A 16,971-nucleotide genomic window follows, 5' to 3' on the forward strand; every position below is an offset into this window, starting at 1 on the left:
TGTCGTTCTGCTGGCTTTTCTAGACGTTGTTTCCAAACGAGACTCCTCAGACTGCTTCTAAACAGAGCACTGTTTTTATTGAAGGTTAGGTTGAATTGTGAACCATATTTATTAATTAAGCAACAGGATGTATTACTGGAAGTTTATGTGAATGAGGGTTATGTATAGGCTATACATATCCAATTAAAAAGTATCAAATTCTAACTTGTTAACTTTAATTGTACCGTAACCTATATCTTTATGGAAAAATAAGGGTTTTAATCAGGATAGAAATATGCCTACTAGATCATGAGTCAAAGTCCTGTCAAACAAGTAATTTTCTAAAAATGTTTTAATTAGCCTATTTGGGTTTTTCACTATTCTTTTTATTCACTTAGCCTGTCAGTTATATTTTCTGCAAGCTCTATTCAAAGGATAAGGCTAGCAATATTCGCCTATATATTTTATTATTGTTAACAAATCACAGGAAAACACCAACATCAGCACTGTTGGTATCTCACTATTTTCCAACTTCCATCTTGTCCGTTACAATCAGACCCAAGCCCATTAGTTCACGTAATTCTTCTCTTCTTAAAAACTTTTAATTTTCAAAAAACAGCTAAGCACTGTAGTTTTTAGCAAACGAGTAAATTTGTCGGGGAATATTTTTAGCTGAGGAATAATTCGCTTTTTTGTGTCGTTTAGAGCAGCAGGAAAGCATATTAGGTAGTGACTCAAATAAACTCCAACACCCATGTTCAAGGTAATGAAGGACCAGGTCACCCAGTGCAACACTGATCAATTATGTGTTTTTATTTTTTTTTAAACAATTGGGGTCAGCGTGCCGGCTTTGGCTACATCATTCATGTTAGTATAGGATCAATTGATGTTGTTTTTTTTTTTAAATGGGATTTGTTGAAAATATGAAAAATATTGAATATTTATAGGTAAATAAAGGCCCATAGCCTAAACTTAACACTTAAACTAAATGAATTGTCTTAGCTTTGTATTTAGTAGGCTACCACACAGTTCTTTGCAGGAAACTTCTAAGGAAATACAGACTTGACAAACATGAATGTCAAAATGCTGTTTAAAACTCGTTTTTAACTGTTAAGCATAAACTACCCCAACATTGCTAAAATTTAAAATTCCTTGAAAAAAAAGAAATATTACATATACAATAATAAAAATATTTTCAGGCTACATGTATTCTTTAACCTATATTTACTCATACAACCAATAAGTAAAGAATCCTCTTCAAAAACGACTGGCGAAAACCTGAATTTGGATCAAGAACAGGAGTGAAGTAGAGATGCTATTTAAGAGTCTGTATTATCCAGTTTCCTCTCATGGAAATAGTCCTATATACCTATATATCTATCTTTATTTATCTGTAGTTTATTATTGTTTTACTGTTTGTTTATTTTTGTAAAAATATTTAGCTAAAAGTTTTATTGTTATTCTTATACTGTATTTTTTCTATCTTTTTTCTATTTAAATAGTGTTTTGTAAGATGTTAAAATCTGCTGCTGGAAATCTAATTTCCTTGCGGGGGTCATCCCAAAGGAATCAATAAAGAGAAGTCTAAGTCTAAGTCTATGGGTTAAAAAAAAGAGGCATTACCAAACCCCAGGTATTCACACAATGGTCATGGGTATTGAGTCATTGTTTTTGAGATCTTGTCACACATGCTCGACATATTTGTGTGATGATGTAGCCGACAAGACAACAATGGGAACAAATTATTCATTCAGCAGGCACGTGATGTCATTCACTGTGGAACATGGGCTGTAAATTACACTAAACACAAAAAAATAATAATTACACTAAATACAGTGTTTTATTTATTTAAAAGCTGTGCAAAAAAAACACAGACTTTAACTTTTTTTAAAGTAAAAAAAGTGCTGTTCATTGCTGTGCAGCACATTTACGAAACAGTTAACGGCATAATTTGTACTCCATAGAGACTTCCAAAAGGCTTGAATGTTTGGGGGATTAAGTGTGGGAGAGACTGTCTAACAGGATATGACTCCCCTCTCTGTAATATACGCGCACACACACACACACACACACACACACACACACACACACACACACACACACACACAAACAAGGTCACACAAATACACTTCCTGCAGCTGTGTGTGCTTTAAGGATAAACTATATACCCTAATGAGTGAGTAGGCCTATGCCTAAACTCTATGAATTTTGAATGACACAGAGTAAAAATATATTATTGAATGGGTAAAATAATAGCTGCCCAGCCTTCTAAAGATGTTTTCTGATGTTGAGAATAGGACTGTATATGTATATATATTTATTTATTTTTTATTAAAGTATACTTTTACAGTCTATGGTCACTACCAACTTGTGTGAGAATTATTTCCTGCGTTAGGGCCTGCCAGGCATTACAATCCTGTTCCATTCGTTATGATTGCCCGTTCTGTTAATACATCCATGTGACTGACAGGCTAGTAGATGAATAAGGCTCTGACCTAAATCTAAAGCCATGCATTTGATTGGTGGAAATCACCCCCTGTAGGATGGTACAGAAGGTGGGACTAACAAGAGCGTAGGCTTTGCCTGAGAGAAATTACTCTGGGAAAAAAATAACAGTAAAAACCACAACGTCACCTGACTTGGCCAGTTACTTATCTGCCATTTTGTATCTCCACAGTCGAGTCACTCAGACGAATTGGTCTTCAGCGAAGACGGCAGGAAATATGCGAATGTTCACTTAATTTGTACATTTTAACCTTTAATGAAAGTATATTAAAGTTTGAATTTGAATAGATTGACGGTGTTCGCGACGGGCTGGCTGTTCTTCTTGTAATCAGTTGATCATCGTGTTAGATTTCATTTTGTTTACGTTTTTCTTTGGCAGGAGAGCTAACGACGTTAGCCAGCTAGCTTAGCTAGTGAACAACTGTCCAAGCGTTAGCTTACGCTAGTCAGTGGCGAAATGGCCGCCAACACGACACAAGCAACCCCTACAACAAACTGGTAGGTCACACTTTCTAGCTACAAAACATCCTCAAAACATGGGGAATTAAATACATTCAATTTAACTTTACACTATCATGTCAAAATATTGTATAAAACCGTCGAGATGGCTAGCTTTCATCTTGAGTAAGTGATAATTAGCTCGTCCAAGCTCGTCTCATACGACACTGAAGTTAGCTTCTCATTTGAAGCTTCCGATTGGTTTCACCTTAAAAGCGTGTTAGGGATTTTAGATGACGCATTGAAATCACTTTGAGATTTTATTAACATATTCTATTAGTGAAAATGCTATAAAGGGAGATTTCATGGATTCTTTTCACACGATGACCACATTGGACTAGCTAGCTAGCTAGGTCTAGATAAAAACACAAACGTTTTATATAGACTTGTCAAATCAGGCATCAGCGTTAAGTTTCCTTCAATTTTACACTTGGCTAGCGCTAGCTAACTGCCGAGTCTGAAACTACGAATCAGAAGCTAACTTCAGCCCAGGGTGATGACAAGTGTTAACATACAGGCCATTGGTTTTGTTAACGCTAACCTGTTAGCTTAACGTAAGTAACTTAAAGTATTTCTTAGACTGTATTAAAGTAATTTCGTTATCGACGAAGAAAATTCTAATGCTAATAACACTCTAACTTGACGCTAACGTTTTTGCTAACGTTACCTGTTTATCTTATGTCAGGGCAGGCTTCGCATCCACAGGCTAACGTGGGTAACTTTAGCTGCATAATAATACAGTCATTTATAGTTCTTTATTTATTCCAACACCGTTTGCACTTTTGCAATGCCCTGCTGTATTACCTTTTTAAAATCCTCATAGAACAGTTTGTTTACGTGTGTATATGTGTAATGTAACAGTTGTGTGTATGTATATACAAACTTTATGTATGTACATACATACATACATACATACTTATATCAGTACATAGTAGTCTAGTTTGTTTACCTTGTTCAGTTTTGTTGTCGTTGTTTTTAACCATATTTCTGTTTCTGTGTATGCACTTTAAGAGAACCAAAAGGCCTGAGTCAAATTCCTTGTGTTCACAATAGGCCATTAAAGCTGATTCTGATTCTGCTTGGCTTTGTTTTCATATCCCTTTAATGTTATTAATATATTATCAGTTTTGTGTTACTCAACCTCAATATGTTTAAGGTTATACATGTGCTATTTTAACAAATTAAAGTATTTAAATATACTATAACTATCACATTCTTCTGTTGATGGCAGGTCCTTTGGTGGAGCTGGAGATGTCCAGGTTCATGAAAACCCAGAATGGGAGAAAGCAAGACAAGCACTAGCATCCATTAATAAGAGTCAGAGCTCAGCAAAGACTTCACAAGCCAACCGGACGGCCACAGCAGAGGTGTGTGTCTGTGTGTGTGTGTCTTTAGGCTTGGCAACCGGGCATCAGCTTTTGGTTGCCAAAATTGCCACATACCACACATTTTAATAATGAAACTGCGAGAATGGCTTGCAATATAATTTCCCATCCCTCTCAAATAAGGGTGCAACAGATAGCAAACATCATGGTTTTGAGTCACAGATCGGATCAATTTTTGGATCCGCACAAAAGAGGGCGGGAATTTAAATGGTTATTCAAAATGTAATAACAATAGCTTTTAACAATAATTACTTCTTTCACCAGTAAATTGCAGTTGAATGATGAAAAGGGTATTTTACAATAACTTTGAATGCACCACGGGGTTTACCAATTTTTAGTAAACGCAACCTTTATTCACGTGTTTTTCCAACAACAGCAGTGACCAGTGCTAGTTTGGGGCTTTTTAGCTCATAGCTTTAATAAGCTGCAGACAGTTGTACGTCCCGCTGAATCTTTTACAGTGAAATACAGTCACACGTTTACACTGTTTAACTGTCAGCATTTTAACCATGTTTAATCCAGTTACTACTGTAGCTAATGGTAGGCTAACGCTACCTGCTGCCAAGTGTAACATGTTGTTAGTGTTTACTAGCGTGACAGGCAGCGATGCTTCTGTTGCCTCTAACTTCTGTTTCGGAGCATCGGACAGAAGCGCAGACATTAGGCAAGTAGCACCGCAATGAGGCACCGAAATCCGCGTTGCTATTTTGTCCGGTAGATACTGGGCACCGGTGCAATAGCACTGGATTTTAATGAGCCATTAACGTGAACAGAAAATTGCATTGCCTGCTGTATTTTTTTCACGGCAAACGCGCATGTATGGAAAACGGTCGCACAACAGCTGAAATGTTGTGTTGCGCACAAACTGTTTAAACTTTATGGAGACAACCAAATAAAATATAGACTTCTTTTGAAATAAGATTTCCCAGTTTTTATATATTTAAAAAAAACAACTACATTGGACCCCATTAGTCGTCTGCATAACAAAAAAATACAAATACCTACACATTGCTTCTTTAATTTCTTAGACCTATACCGTAATCATACTGTATCGCCATACAAAAGTAATAAGTGCCTAAAATGGCAAACTGTTGTTTGGATGTGTAAGATGGGGAAATTCCTGTAAACATGATCTGTGTTGGTTTGTAATTAGGTTCACAAAGACTTTGTTTGTATATTCTTGTGGCATTATCGCTTCTGTCCTTGCTAGATGATTTCCTTTCTGTTCTGGATTAAAATAACAATTTATTTTTGTTATTTATTAGCAATCTATGTGTGTCATTTCAGGCTGGTCAGTTTCAGCCAGCAGTGACTGACTCTGCTGCCATTCAGCAGCAGCAGCAGCAACAACAACCGCAGCAGTACTATCCATGGTACCAGCAAACTCAGCAGCATTATCCTGGATACACATACCCCTATAATTACTACTACCCCATGGGTCCAGTAAGTACAGAAAATAATTTTGTTCTTATCAATATGTTACCTTAATAACCTTTTAATACAAATAAATCTACTGCATTCAACACGGTTAGCTGCAAGGCTTGTATCTTCTTAAATAACATCTGATGCTGAGAAGGCTAAAAAACGACAACATGGGTTTCTTTACATTTCCAGTATGGAGCTTCATATCCACCAAATCAGTTTGGTGTACCCCCAGGGCCTTACCCAGGAACTCCCACCTCTAATGGACAGGTACATAACACCTTATGTACCATAGACCCCTTCATTACATCACATGTATAATCACAGACCTAATTGATGAGATGATGATTTGATTGTTTTGTCACTGACTTTTTACATTTTACAAACCTAGAACTAACTAATTTTTACGTGACATGACCAGTGACCCTATCAAACCTGTTTAGATGAACTCATTTTGTAAAAGAGTGACCGTAGTAGTATGAGCGTTGGGTGAAATTAATGTACGGTGTAAGGCATGCCAACTTTATCCCCCGGGCATTTCTGTAGCTTCTAGTAAAAAGTAGGGCTGTCAAACGATTAATTTTTTTTTAATTGCTGAATTTCTATAGTTAATCACATGTTTTATCACATGATTAAAATTCTATTTTGCGTTTCAGACTTGTTTTTAAGTACATATTAATAATGGAAAGCAATTCTTACCAGTGTATCTTGATTGGGAATCAAATGAATGCAAAGAAAGTGACTTTATGAACTTGATTTTAAGATTTGCATTTGTTTATTATTTATTTATTTACTGTAAACAAAAGAAAAATGTGTGAATCTAGTCACACATTTGAATCTAGAGTCAATATTAGGGTTGGGTATTGTTTGGTTTGGATACTGGTGCTAAAGCGTTACTTTTAAAACGGTTCCGGTGCCTTAAAGGTACCTGAACCAATACTTTTTAAGAAAGAAAAAAAAAAAAGAAAGTGAAATACAGAAACTTTACACTGTTTAGCTTTAGCTGTCAGCATTGTAACTGTGTTTAATCCAGCTACTAGCTAGCGGTAGGCTAATGTTAGCTGCTGTTGAGTGTAGTCTTAACTAGCATCACGTGCAGCGATCTTTCTGTGTCTTGTAACGTCTGTTTCAGAGCATCAGAGAGAAGCGCATGTATATCAGTGGCACAGGAATGAGGCACTGAAATCTGCGTTGCTATTCCTGCAACAGCGGGATGTGTTACAAGGACGTATGGCAAAGGGTCAAAATAGTAGCCTGTTAGGCACGACGCGAAGCCGAGTGAAGTGAAAATAAATTAATAAATGGCGGCATGCATTAATGCAATTTAAAAAAAAATAAAAATAAATAACGTGTTATGCTCGGCCCTTAATTGCATTGCGATTAACCCGTTAATGCTGACAGCCCTAGTAAAAAGTTGTAAAATAACAATTTTTCCTTCTTTCTTTTCATAGCCTCCTCCAGTGCCTGGAATGGAAGACCAGTCCCCAGGCTACCCCTCTCAACCACAACCCCCTCCCCCTGCTACTTCCCAGCAACCCCAGAGCTCAACCACCTCCGAGAAACCCCCTCCTCCTCCACCCCCACCTATCCCTCCCCCACCCAATTCCCAGTATCCCCCTCCTCCATCACAAAATGCCTACAGTGCCAGTAACTCCATGCAATACCCACAGGGTGACCCCAACCAAATGCAAGCTTACAATCATTCCCAGGGAAGGCCTAACTATGGACAGGGCTTCCAGGCTCAGCACACGTATCAGCCCTCTCAGAATACCTCCCAGCAGCCAGGCCAGTATGTACCAGGGCTTGGCAGAGGAGAGGCCAACAAAAACCAAAAACAAGGACAGCAACTGTGGCACCGCATGAAACGTAAGATTTGCTCTTTTGTGAGGTAGCTGACATTTAGAACATTTTCTATCCTGCCGGTCTGGGGATCAAACCGGCAACCTCCCCAGCTCGCAAAACATTCCTCTTGTTGAAAGAAAATTGTGTTATTTACATAAACAATACATCAGCGATATTAATTTGAATCAAATAAAACATTACTTATGATCAGAAAGTGAGTATATTCATGCACAATAACGGAGAGGGAATAGGTCATCTTGCCCTGTACATGGCAGAAAATATGCGTAACTAGGAGGCAGAGAGCATATCTGTACCAGGAGCACCCTTGCACAGTAATATAGGAGAAGTAAAGGCAGGCAGGTGTTTCACCTGGCTACAGTTGCATGTTGACCAATCAGAGACATTCCATCTCATTAGGAGGAGCTTAGTATGAGAGGAGGCCGTGAGGTTTAAAAGATGATGCCAGGACAAATGTGGTTCTACATTCTGAATCCAGATATCCAGATTCTTTATGCTAAAGAACAAAAGTTTTTTTCTGTGTTTGGTATTTTAGTTAGTTATATAAGGCTGAACAGAAAGAAGAAACTCCATTATGACTATTTACATTTCATCAAACATTTTTTTTTCTTTGTTCTCACAGAGGCACCTGGGACAGCTTCGGTGAAGTTCAATATTCACAAGAGGCCCTATCAGGTTCAGTGTTCCTCAATGTCCAATCAGAGTTTCCCTCCAGGCGAGCAGCCCTCAGGATTGAATCCAACTCCTTCCTCCCCATCTTCGGCCAGTGCTGTACCCGGAGGTGCTCAGACACGGTGAGACCTGGTCTGTCACTCCATATTAATAAAAAAAAAAAAAAAAAAAAAAAAAAGAGAGAGAGAGAATCAGTAAATAATATGTTGACTTAAAATGCTTTCTCTCCAGACCCCAGGACTGGCCCCAAGCCATGAAGGAATACGTGCAGCGCTGTTTTACAGCCTGTGAGACGGAGGAAGACAAAGATCGTACAGAGAAGGTGCTGAAGGAAGTTCTGCAGGACCGGCTGAAGGATGGCTCTGCTTACACCATTGATTGGACTCATGAGCCATTGCCAGAGTGAGTTTAGAAGTGGATTAGTGTTTGCATGGTGTATATATTAATTGTTATCCAAGATTTGACTTTTTTTTTTTTTTTTTTTTTTTTTTTTTAAAACTACTGCACATGATCTTTGCAGATTTAAAAAATATCAATTTACCATATTTTGATGCGGTTTCAGTTGAGTGTAGAGTTGAATTCTGGGATTGTTTTTAATAAATTTGACTGCAATGATATTAATTGATGCACTTCTTTGCTCTGAATAGTTGTGGACTCTTGTGACTTGTTGATAGCGTTGCCTGCAGGTTAAACCATTGTGATTTGGGTCTTTGTTTTTTGTAGACTAAAGGCCAAGCAGTCTCGTTGGGAATCTCTTGCATCCCAGAGGTCGTCAGATGGCTCAATTAGTCGTGGTGGAAGTGCAGTGGCTGCATCTCCAAGAGGCAGGGGTGGTGCACACCGATTGGGCCACTACAGAAATATATTTTCTCAAAGGAGTCCCTCTTCTAGTTCGTCTCGTTCCTCCTCCCGCTCCCCATCCCCCTCCCGTGGCCGAAACAGGGACCGCAGCAACCAAAGGCACAGACGCAGGTAAGGCACTATTTCCCCGCCTTTTCTTTGGTTACTGTAGGCTTCCTGGGTATTTCCCTTTTTTGAAAGTTTTGTGTCTCCTATGCGCCCAGTGATTCTGGCTCGCAGTCAGACAGCAGCATCTCCAGTGACCTCCGACCTCAGCTGTCACGACGGAGTCAGAGAGGCGGACGTGGTCGTGGTAATGACAGGGATAGAGGCCGTGGAGGTGGAGAGAGAGGACGAGGACGAGGAGGAAAGGCAAACAGAGGAAGGCGGTAAATAAATACACGTTACACAAATTTGAACTGATCACTGTTCTTGAGGAAGACTTCCTACTTTACTACTGTAGGGCACGGGCAATAACCTTTTAACTTAATCTCCCAGAAACATGGACGATTCCAATCCAGCTATCGGAAAGAAGAGGAAAGGTGGCAACGCTGGTCTCGATTTTCATGACCCCAACAGAGAAGCCAAGAAGCAGAGCAGAGCTGCTCGTTTCCACAAGCAGCTTCGCTCAGAGCCCTTGGTTCTCTCCATCAATTCCCTGGACTTACCTGATGGAACGCAGGAGGGCCTCAGCTGGGAGGACTGCCCCATTGTGGGAACATGCCAGGACATCACCAAGTCCTATCTGAGGCTCACCTGTGCCCCGGACCCCTCCACTGTGCGCCCTGTGCATGTAAGTTGTACTCTTCAGTCTGCCTTTTTTAATGTATTCTTACTGCAGGTTTTAAAGTCCTGAGATGATGTTTAGCTTTTTGGAGACCTGTCATTCTTCAAAGTTATTGTCTGAGAAATACTGAATAAAATTAAGGTTTCTTAAGTCAGTTTTTCAGCATACTTAATACCATTCAAATGGCATAAAACAAAGGAGAAGAAGGGAGTGACATGAGTTTTTGAGTATAATTATGTCTCATTCTACATCACATAAAATCAAGATCCAGACTTTGATCTGTTTCTGAACTTGTTTTTACTCAGGTCCTGAGAAAATCTCTGCAGGCTGTAAAAATCCACTGGAAAACCCACCACGACTACACCTATGCCTGTGAACAGATGAAGTCCATACGACAGGACCTCACGGTTGGTTCTCTTCATTAGTGTTTTTGTCCATCTCTTTGTGTTTTTTTACAATGTTGATCTGTCTGGGTTTGTATTGTCTTCTTTGTTTCCTAAATGTGTTTATCCCTCCCCCCCGTCCCCCCTCATTATCCAGGTCCAAGGAGTTCGTACTGACTTCACAGTGGAAGTGTACGAGTGTCATGCACGCATTGCTCTGGAAAAGGTAAGTCTGTTTTTCTTTTTAAGTGTTGCAGTAGTTAAGTCATAGCAGTGTATTTTTTTTGAATACTAACTGAACGTTTATTGTCTTCAGGGAGACCATGAAGAGTTCAACCAGTGCCAGACCCAGCTGAAGGCCCTGTATAAGGACAATCCCTCAGAGAACATCGGAGAGTTTACAGCATATAGATTGCTGTATTACATCTTCACTAAAAACTCTGGAGGTATGCTCACATTGTTTACTTTTCTGTCGCTATCGCACATCATATACACATTCTCACCCTTTCCGTTCATATTTTAACTTTGGCCATTCATTTTCTCCAGATCTGACCACTGAGTTGGTGTACTTGACCCCGGCACTGCGGGCAGATGTGTGTGTGGCTCATGCTCTCGCACTCCGTGCCGCCTGGGCGTTAGGAAACTATCGGCGTTTCTTTAAGCTGTACAAGGAAGCCCCACGCATGGCTTCATACCTCATTGACAAGTTTGTAGAGAGGGAAAGAAAGGTTGCACTTCGGGCCATAGCCAAAACGTAAGTCAAATTTAAATAACTGTATATTTGCACATTTTAGGTCCTCATTTTAGGGTCCTCATAACTTATGAGATCCCCATTTCTCTGTTTCCTCTGTCCTCAGGTTCAGGCCCGACTTGCCGGTGCAGTATGTGCAGTCCAATCTGGGCTTCTCTTGTTTAGACTCATGTATGGCGTTTCTTACTGGGCTAGGTGTCACCTTCTACCCCTGTGACCCCCAAAAAATAGACTGCAAAACCAGCACAGCTGCTTTGGCTGCCTCCTGAGTGGGTGGGGGGTAGCACCATGAAGGGAGGCACTAAGGGACCATCATGGATCATAACATATACAATGCACTGCACTTCAGACACCTCGGCCTGTTCAGATAGAGTAGTTGGCAAACTAACAGCTATAGAAGACCCTTATAGAAAGATACATGCTAGAATACTCTGCTGCGAGATTCAAATTTCAGATGTAATTTCTGACACTCAGATAACAAGTGTTTTAAACACGAGTCTGCACACACTGTTGCACAAATATTGTAGGTAAGCCTAATGCCCAAGTTATCTCACTGCATTTATAATCCCAGAAAAGTGAGTGAAGAGTCTAGATTTGGGAATAACATGGGATCTCAGCATTTAGAGGCCAAGAAGTCAGAACCAGATCAGGGAGGCACCCTCATGGTTCCTGTTCCGTAACCGCCATCAGATGTCAAAGCTAACAGTGTTCTGTTATGTTTTTTCCTTCCTCAAGTCAACAGCTCCAAGACCTGAAGATTCAAGCCTTGTCAACCAAAAGGGAAATACAGACAGCTGTTCTTCAAGTCATTCATCCAGCTCTCTCCTGTTTGAAGATTCAGGTCAAGTTTACATATTCCTCGTAGAGACTGTGAAACGACACGGTGAGAAGATGCCGCCAGTTTGTCTGAAAGAAGAAAAGGTGGTGGTTTGTATGTCCTGTCCTGCGCCTGTTTTCCTCAAGGTATCCACAGTTGGCTGTGCATCCCGGTCCTTGTCCCCAATTGTACGGCCTGTGAGATCAATGGACTTAAGTCTTGTTCCGGATTGAATTAAGTTGTATTAATTCACTGGTCAGTCATGAAAAAAGTTGGCCAGCTTTGGGGAAGAAGTCTCAACCTAATGAGCATTGACTTTGTGTATGATAAAGAACACAGTCACGTGTTCTTCATCGAGGTGATCTCCTCACTCCTCCGCACCCTCGAAGCTGAGCTCCGTCTCCAGAATAACTGCAGCCAGAAGCAGAGAAGAGAGGGAATCTGCTTCCATCATCCTTATTTAGAGGTCCTGCCAGCACCTGGAATCCAGTAGACCTGCAAAGTGATGAAGCCCATCTTTCATCCGTGTTGGCCGTCTTAACATCACCAGCTGATGATTAGAAGAAACGCGGGCAGCTCAGCTGCCATCCTTAAATGCAGCTGAAGGTGAATCCCGCGTGGTGGAGCATCAGCGGGAAACCTGCTGCTGCTTCTAGAAGGAATAACGACGAGTGGTTTGTATGCTACATCTTGCTCTGGTGTTTGCCAGGCTGGTAAGCAAAAGGGACTTCTCTGGATGGAGGTAGATGACGACACAACAGATGTTTCCTCACATTTCTTCTGTTGAATGTTTTGTGTTGTGTTTTTTGGACAGCAGTATCGGCCTTTATCTTGACAAAAGGAGAAGGTATTATGGAGCTGCAAGCGGATTTTTATGATATTGGACAGGTCAATAAAGTATCGTAACAAATTTGACAATCTCCTAAAATGCCTAGAATAGTGACCATAAGATCCCGGAAATGTACTGCACATGTACTTGTGCTGTCTGAATGTCATATGGTAAAGTATTTAATCAAAGTGATGTAGACAGTAATTTAATAAGAAAAGGGAGATGGAAGTTGAGTGAAGACTAGTGATTTTATGTCAATTTATTCAGCAGGTATGTAGGAATTTTCGAAAATAAAAGCTGCACCTGTAGCCTATTTACCTGAAGTGGAAAAACAAGTTTTTCTAAGTGGCAGTGGAGTTGTAGTGAAGTTAGTTCTTGGTGATGGGATTTTGGCACATTTGTCTTCAGGAGGTTTGTGCTTTTCAGCACCTAGAATAATGGTGGTTCACACTATTTTAGGTGATAATTGGGGGGGAAAAAAATGTATAACAATACTTAAAATTGAAGTCATTAGAAAGCTCGAAAATGTCAGGAAACGTACCCCTTAACCAACACAACCTCTCACACTGACTTAATTTGGTACTGCTTTCCACCATATCCTATAATTTGGGTCCTTTTATAGAATGCTAAAATTGAAAACACAGGTCGACATTGTTCTTCATAATTTGAGTTTTTTATTTGAGCAGTATTAATTACCATTGTAGAAATATTAAGCCCGAGGTATTTAAGTGTAACTGACCAGAAGATGAGTGGATGCAGGCTGACTGTACAATCTACATGTGTTTGTCTACAGAGTATATTTTTGTAAATATTGTATGATATTGCCGGGATTTCTTTTCAATTAGTGCATAGTGTAGGTTTTATTGTTTACACACAGGGTAAGTGTGATTTTTATTTTTTATTTTTATTTTATTGTTTTGGGGGGGGTTTGAAACTTGGACCATTTATGTGAATATGTAAACTTAAATATGAACAATTATGGATTGGGTTGTGTGCTATGTCTTCATTAGAGTGGATGTAGTGGTGGAGTTTGATTGCTAGTTTCTCTCAGTACAGCCTGAAAACATTGGCAAAGGCTCTTAAACCAGCTTGTGGTAAGATATGCTCAATTTTCAGTTATGACGAATATTAAAATGGTCCCTTCTTCAGTCAAAAATCACATTGCCACATCTGTGTCGCTTGACTGTTTTGTGGCAGTTTAGTGTTAGCAGATTGTCCCATGCAAAGCCGATCTAGCCAAACGTGTAATGTTAACGCCTTCCACAAAGGGACAAATTTCCATTAGATTGACCAAATGCTCTTGTGAACCTGGATCTATGTTTGTCAAACTGTTCATTGTTGACAATTTTAATTCAGCAAACATTTTGTGATGACAATGATCTCAACATGTTTTCTTCTTTCCCCTTCATTTACCTGATCCCCTGTCCTCTTTGCTACACCCCCCCACACCCCTCCTCAATCCCTAAACATTTTCTCTCACACACCACCAGACGTCTCATTCTTCAGCTTGTAGCACTGCTGCATTGCAGGAGCGCATGGAGTGATGATAAGTGGGCGAACCACTTACAGACGCCAGCCGGAGAGAGTGAATTGTGAGCAATCAGAGTCTTGGTTTGGCCCACTCGAGTTGACGCCTCACAGCTGATGAAACACATGGGAGCCTCACATAATGAAATATGGAAAATGTTGCTGCTAATATGATTTGCTGCTAACCAAATGTTTTTCTGTGCAACATGTGCTGTTTAATTTAAAAAAAAAAAAAAGTTTGAAGATTGACGAAGTCACCATGTACTGCTGTTTTCTGTTTGTCCAGATGCATTTATACAATATTTTTTTTTTTTTTTTTTTTTTTTAAATATTCACCTAAAGTTTGCTGGTAAAATTTGTCGTCCATTAGTAAAAAAATTCGCAATTTTAATAGTTGGGAATAGTTAGCTTGGTGGACAGACATGCTTGAGTCAGTTACAGAGTTTTAGTATAGAGCCTAGTTTTAAGAGTTTAATCGCTCATCTAAAACAATGTGTCTGGACATACAGAACATGTTATCCTCAAAATTCACCTACAGTTAGTAATATATATATTTTTTAATTTTCCTTAGTATACAGTCTTCTTCAGGCAAAGTTTCTCATTTGATAAGTGCTGGTGTGTGCTCCCATGCTAAGAAATTACCTTTTGGCTTCTAATGTGACTGATGGTTGTTTGTTGCCTTTGGTTGGTGTAAATGTTTTTTTTTTTTTTTTTTTTTTTTTTTTAACACATGATTAAAGTGTGTAAATCTGATGTCTCAGGTTTTCAGCATTAACAGCCCAGGATGTGTACTTTTTGGTTTTTTAGTCAAAAAAATTCACCCCCGACAACTAACAATACACATTCTCATTTTGGATGTTTTGTTCCTCCTCTCTGATGCCGAGTCATGTTTTCAGTAGTTTTTGCTCCCATGTTACTGTATACCTCCCATTAGTCTTTGTAACTCCTACCTTGACGTTTACTGGAAGAACTCCCCATGTCCCTCACCTCTGCTGTGTTCATTTCCTGCCATTTACTTTGAATTAGTATTTTCTCTGTCTTTCCTCTCACTTTCTCTTATTTCCTCTCCTTGCATGCTCTGCTCTCCTGCTCTCTCCCCCAAATCTCTAACCAGTATTTGTTCTCTCCTCATTCTTATCTTTTCCTTTTCTGTTGAGTATGTTTGTGATCGTTTCCCGTTTGCAATTAGTCACTCTCACTAGTAAGTATTGTATTGCGTCTGCAATGCTTTAATAGTTTATGTTGCAGCTCACCAACAACTGAAGCTGAAGTTTAATCTGCAATGCCTCCTTCTATCTACAGATCTGACATGATAAACTGCCATTTTGTAAATATTGTGTATATTTGTTTTTGAACAAATTAATAAACTTCAAGTATAAAGAACATCCAGTGTTATCGGTTTTAAATTGTTTAATGCATACTGGCAGAATTGAGTCATAGATTTAGATAAATGGATAAAACCAAGTGCAAGTAAAAAAAAAAAGAACTGAGGAGAAAAGTTTTGTATGAACAGTTTATTGTGGAATAAATGTCGAGTGAGAGACTGGAGTGGTTACTTGATACAATGAAGGTATACACTTCCATGTTTTCCTTTATACAGCAATGTTTGCCATGTTTATATCGTCCAACACGTTTGAGGTATAAATGACGTCAAAGGGAATGGAGTAGTTGGAAAAGAAAAGAGGAGTTAGTTTCATGATAGGTTGAAAAACATGTTACAGGGAAAATGATAGAAAATACAGCAGTAATCAAAGAAATGTATATATAAAACTACATGTGAGTGGTTAAAAAAAGAGGAAAGAACAGCAAAAGATTGAGCTCATGCAGTTAAGTTTAATAAATGGAAAATTAAACAGGAAAGAAGAACAGCAGGAAAAATAGTTTGAAGGTTGAAAGTTGTATACAGAAAGTCAAAGGAAAGAACTACATTCCTGCATAAATCTCTAATGAAAGTCTGGTTTTACATGCCTCAAAATACAATAAAGTGTTTTTACTTGATGTACTTCTAGATTGTCTTCATTAAGCCCCATATACAGTAATAAAAGTTATAAAAGGTATTTTCACATTAAATCTAATAAGACTTTGGTCAAAAGTTCTGCAAAAGACCAGGACGTGTGTTTGTTAACAATTGTATTATTAAATGTGCATTAAAAAGCTATATATGTAGAGAGTTTACAGCTTTATAATTCATCTCGTTTGCAAATTTGTTAAAAAATAGTCTGGGCATTGCCTAATAGACCTGGCTGTCCAGTTAGAGTAATCATTTCAAAGCAAGATGAAAAATAAACCATAAAGAACAACAGAACTAGAGCTACTGATGAAAGAGAAAGCAGCAAAAGTAGAGCTGCAAAACTAGCTCAGAATGAACAGAGAACTAAGCACTAACAGGCAAAGAACAAACAGCCAAATTAATGACAAGAAAGCTAGATCTACACAGTATACAGGAGCAGGAGAGAGAAAATGAGAAGAGAAGAATTATGCATCATGCAAAAAGACAGAAAGTCAGAAGCAAAGGTAACAATCACTCAGGGAGAAAAGACGGAAGTTAAAAAGCAGAAAGATTAAATTCTATATCAAGTGTTATACTGGTACAACTGCATCTTCTAATGAAACCTAAAAAAATGTAGATCAGAAAGTATGTAGTAAGCACTAAAATTAGAAAAGAAGTACAAGAGCAAAACAAGTTAAATACAAGCAAGAAATAGAAGGAAAGAGG

At 38.9% G+C, this 16,971-nt stretch overlaps 1 protein-coding gene across 1 annotated transcript; it reads left to right on the forward strand.

The window, feature by feature from the left end:
- The first annotated feature begins 2,631 nt into the window (after window positions 1–2,631).
- On the forward strand, window positions 2,632–15,638 carry leng8 (leukocyte receptor cluster (LRC) member 8). The gene is made up of 15 exons (XM_028580318.1): window positions 2,632–2,982; window positions 4,214–4,349; window positions 5,655–5,810; window positions 5,982–6,059; window positions 7,241–7,655; window positions 8,272–8,443; window positions 8,553–8,723; window positions 9,045–9,293; window positions 9,386–9,550; window positions 9,660–9,954; window positions 10,254–10,355; window positions 10,489–10,557; window positions 10,648–10,777; window positions 10,878–11,085; window positions 11,189–15,638. Exons 1-15 carry the CDS (start codon window positions 2,942–2,944, stop codon window positions 11,349–11,351), a joined length of 2,550 nt encoding a protein of 849 aa, XP_028436119.1. The 5' UTR covers window positions 2,632–2,941; the 3' UTR covers window positions 11,352–15,638.
- Window positions 15,639–16,971: the final 1,333 nt, after the last annotated feature.

Source organism: Perca flavescens, chromosome 6 (assembly GCF_004354835.1).
Source record: "Perca flavescens isolate YP-PL-M2 chromosome 6, PFLA_1.0, whole genome shotgun sequence".
Classification (NCBI taxonomy): Eukaryota; Metazoa; Chordata; class Actinopteri; order Perciformes; family Percidae; genus Perca; species Perca flavescens.

Coding starts and splice junctions, on each gene's coding strand:
- leng8 (XM_028580318.1), top strand. CDS start 2,942: ATGGCCGCCAACACGACACAAGCAACCCCTACAACAAACTG. Junction 9,551..9,659: donor AAGGCAAACAGAGGAAGGCG/GTAAATAAATAC, acceptor TTAATCTCCCAG/AAACATGGACGATTCCAATC. Junction 10,558..10,647: donor CACGCATTGCTCTGGAAAAG/GTAAGTCTGTTT, acceptor TATTGTCTTCAG/GGAGACCATGAAGAGTTCAA.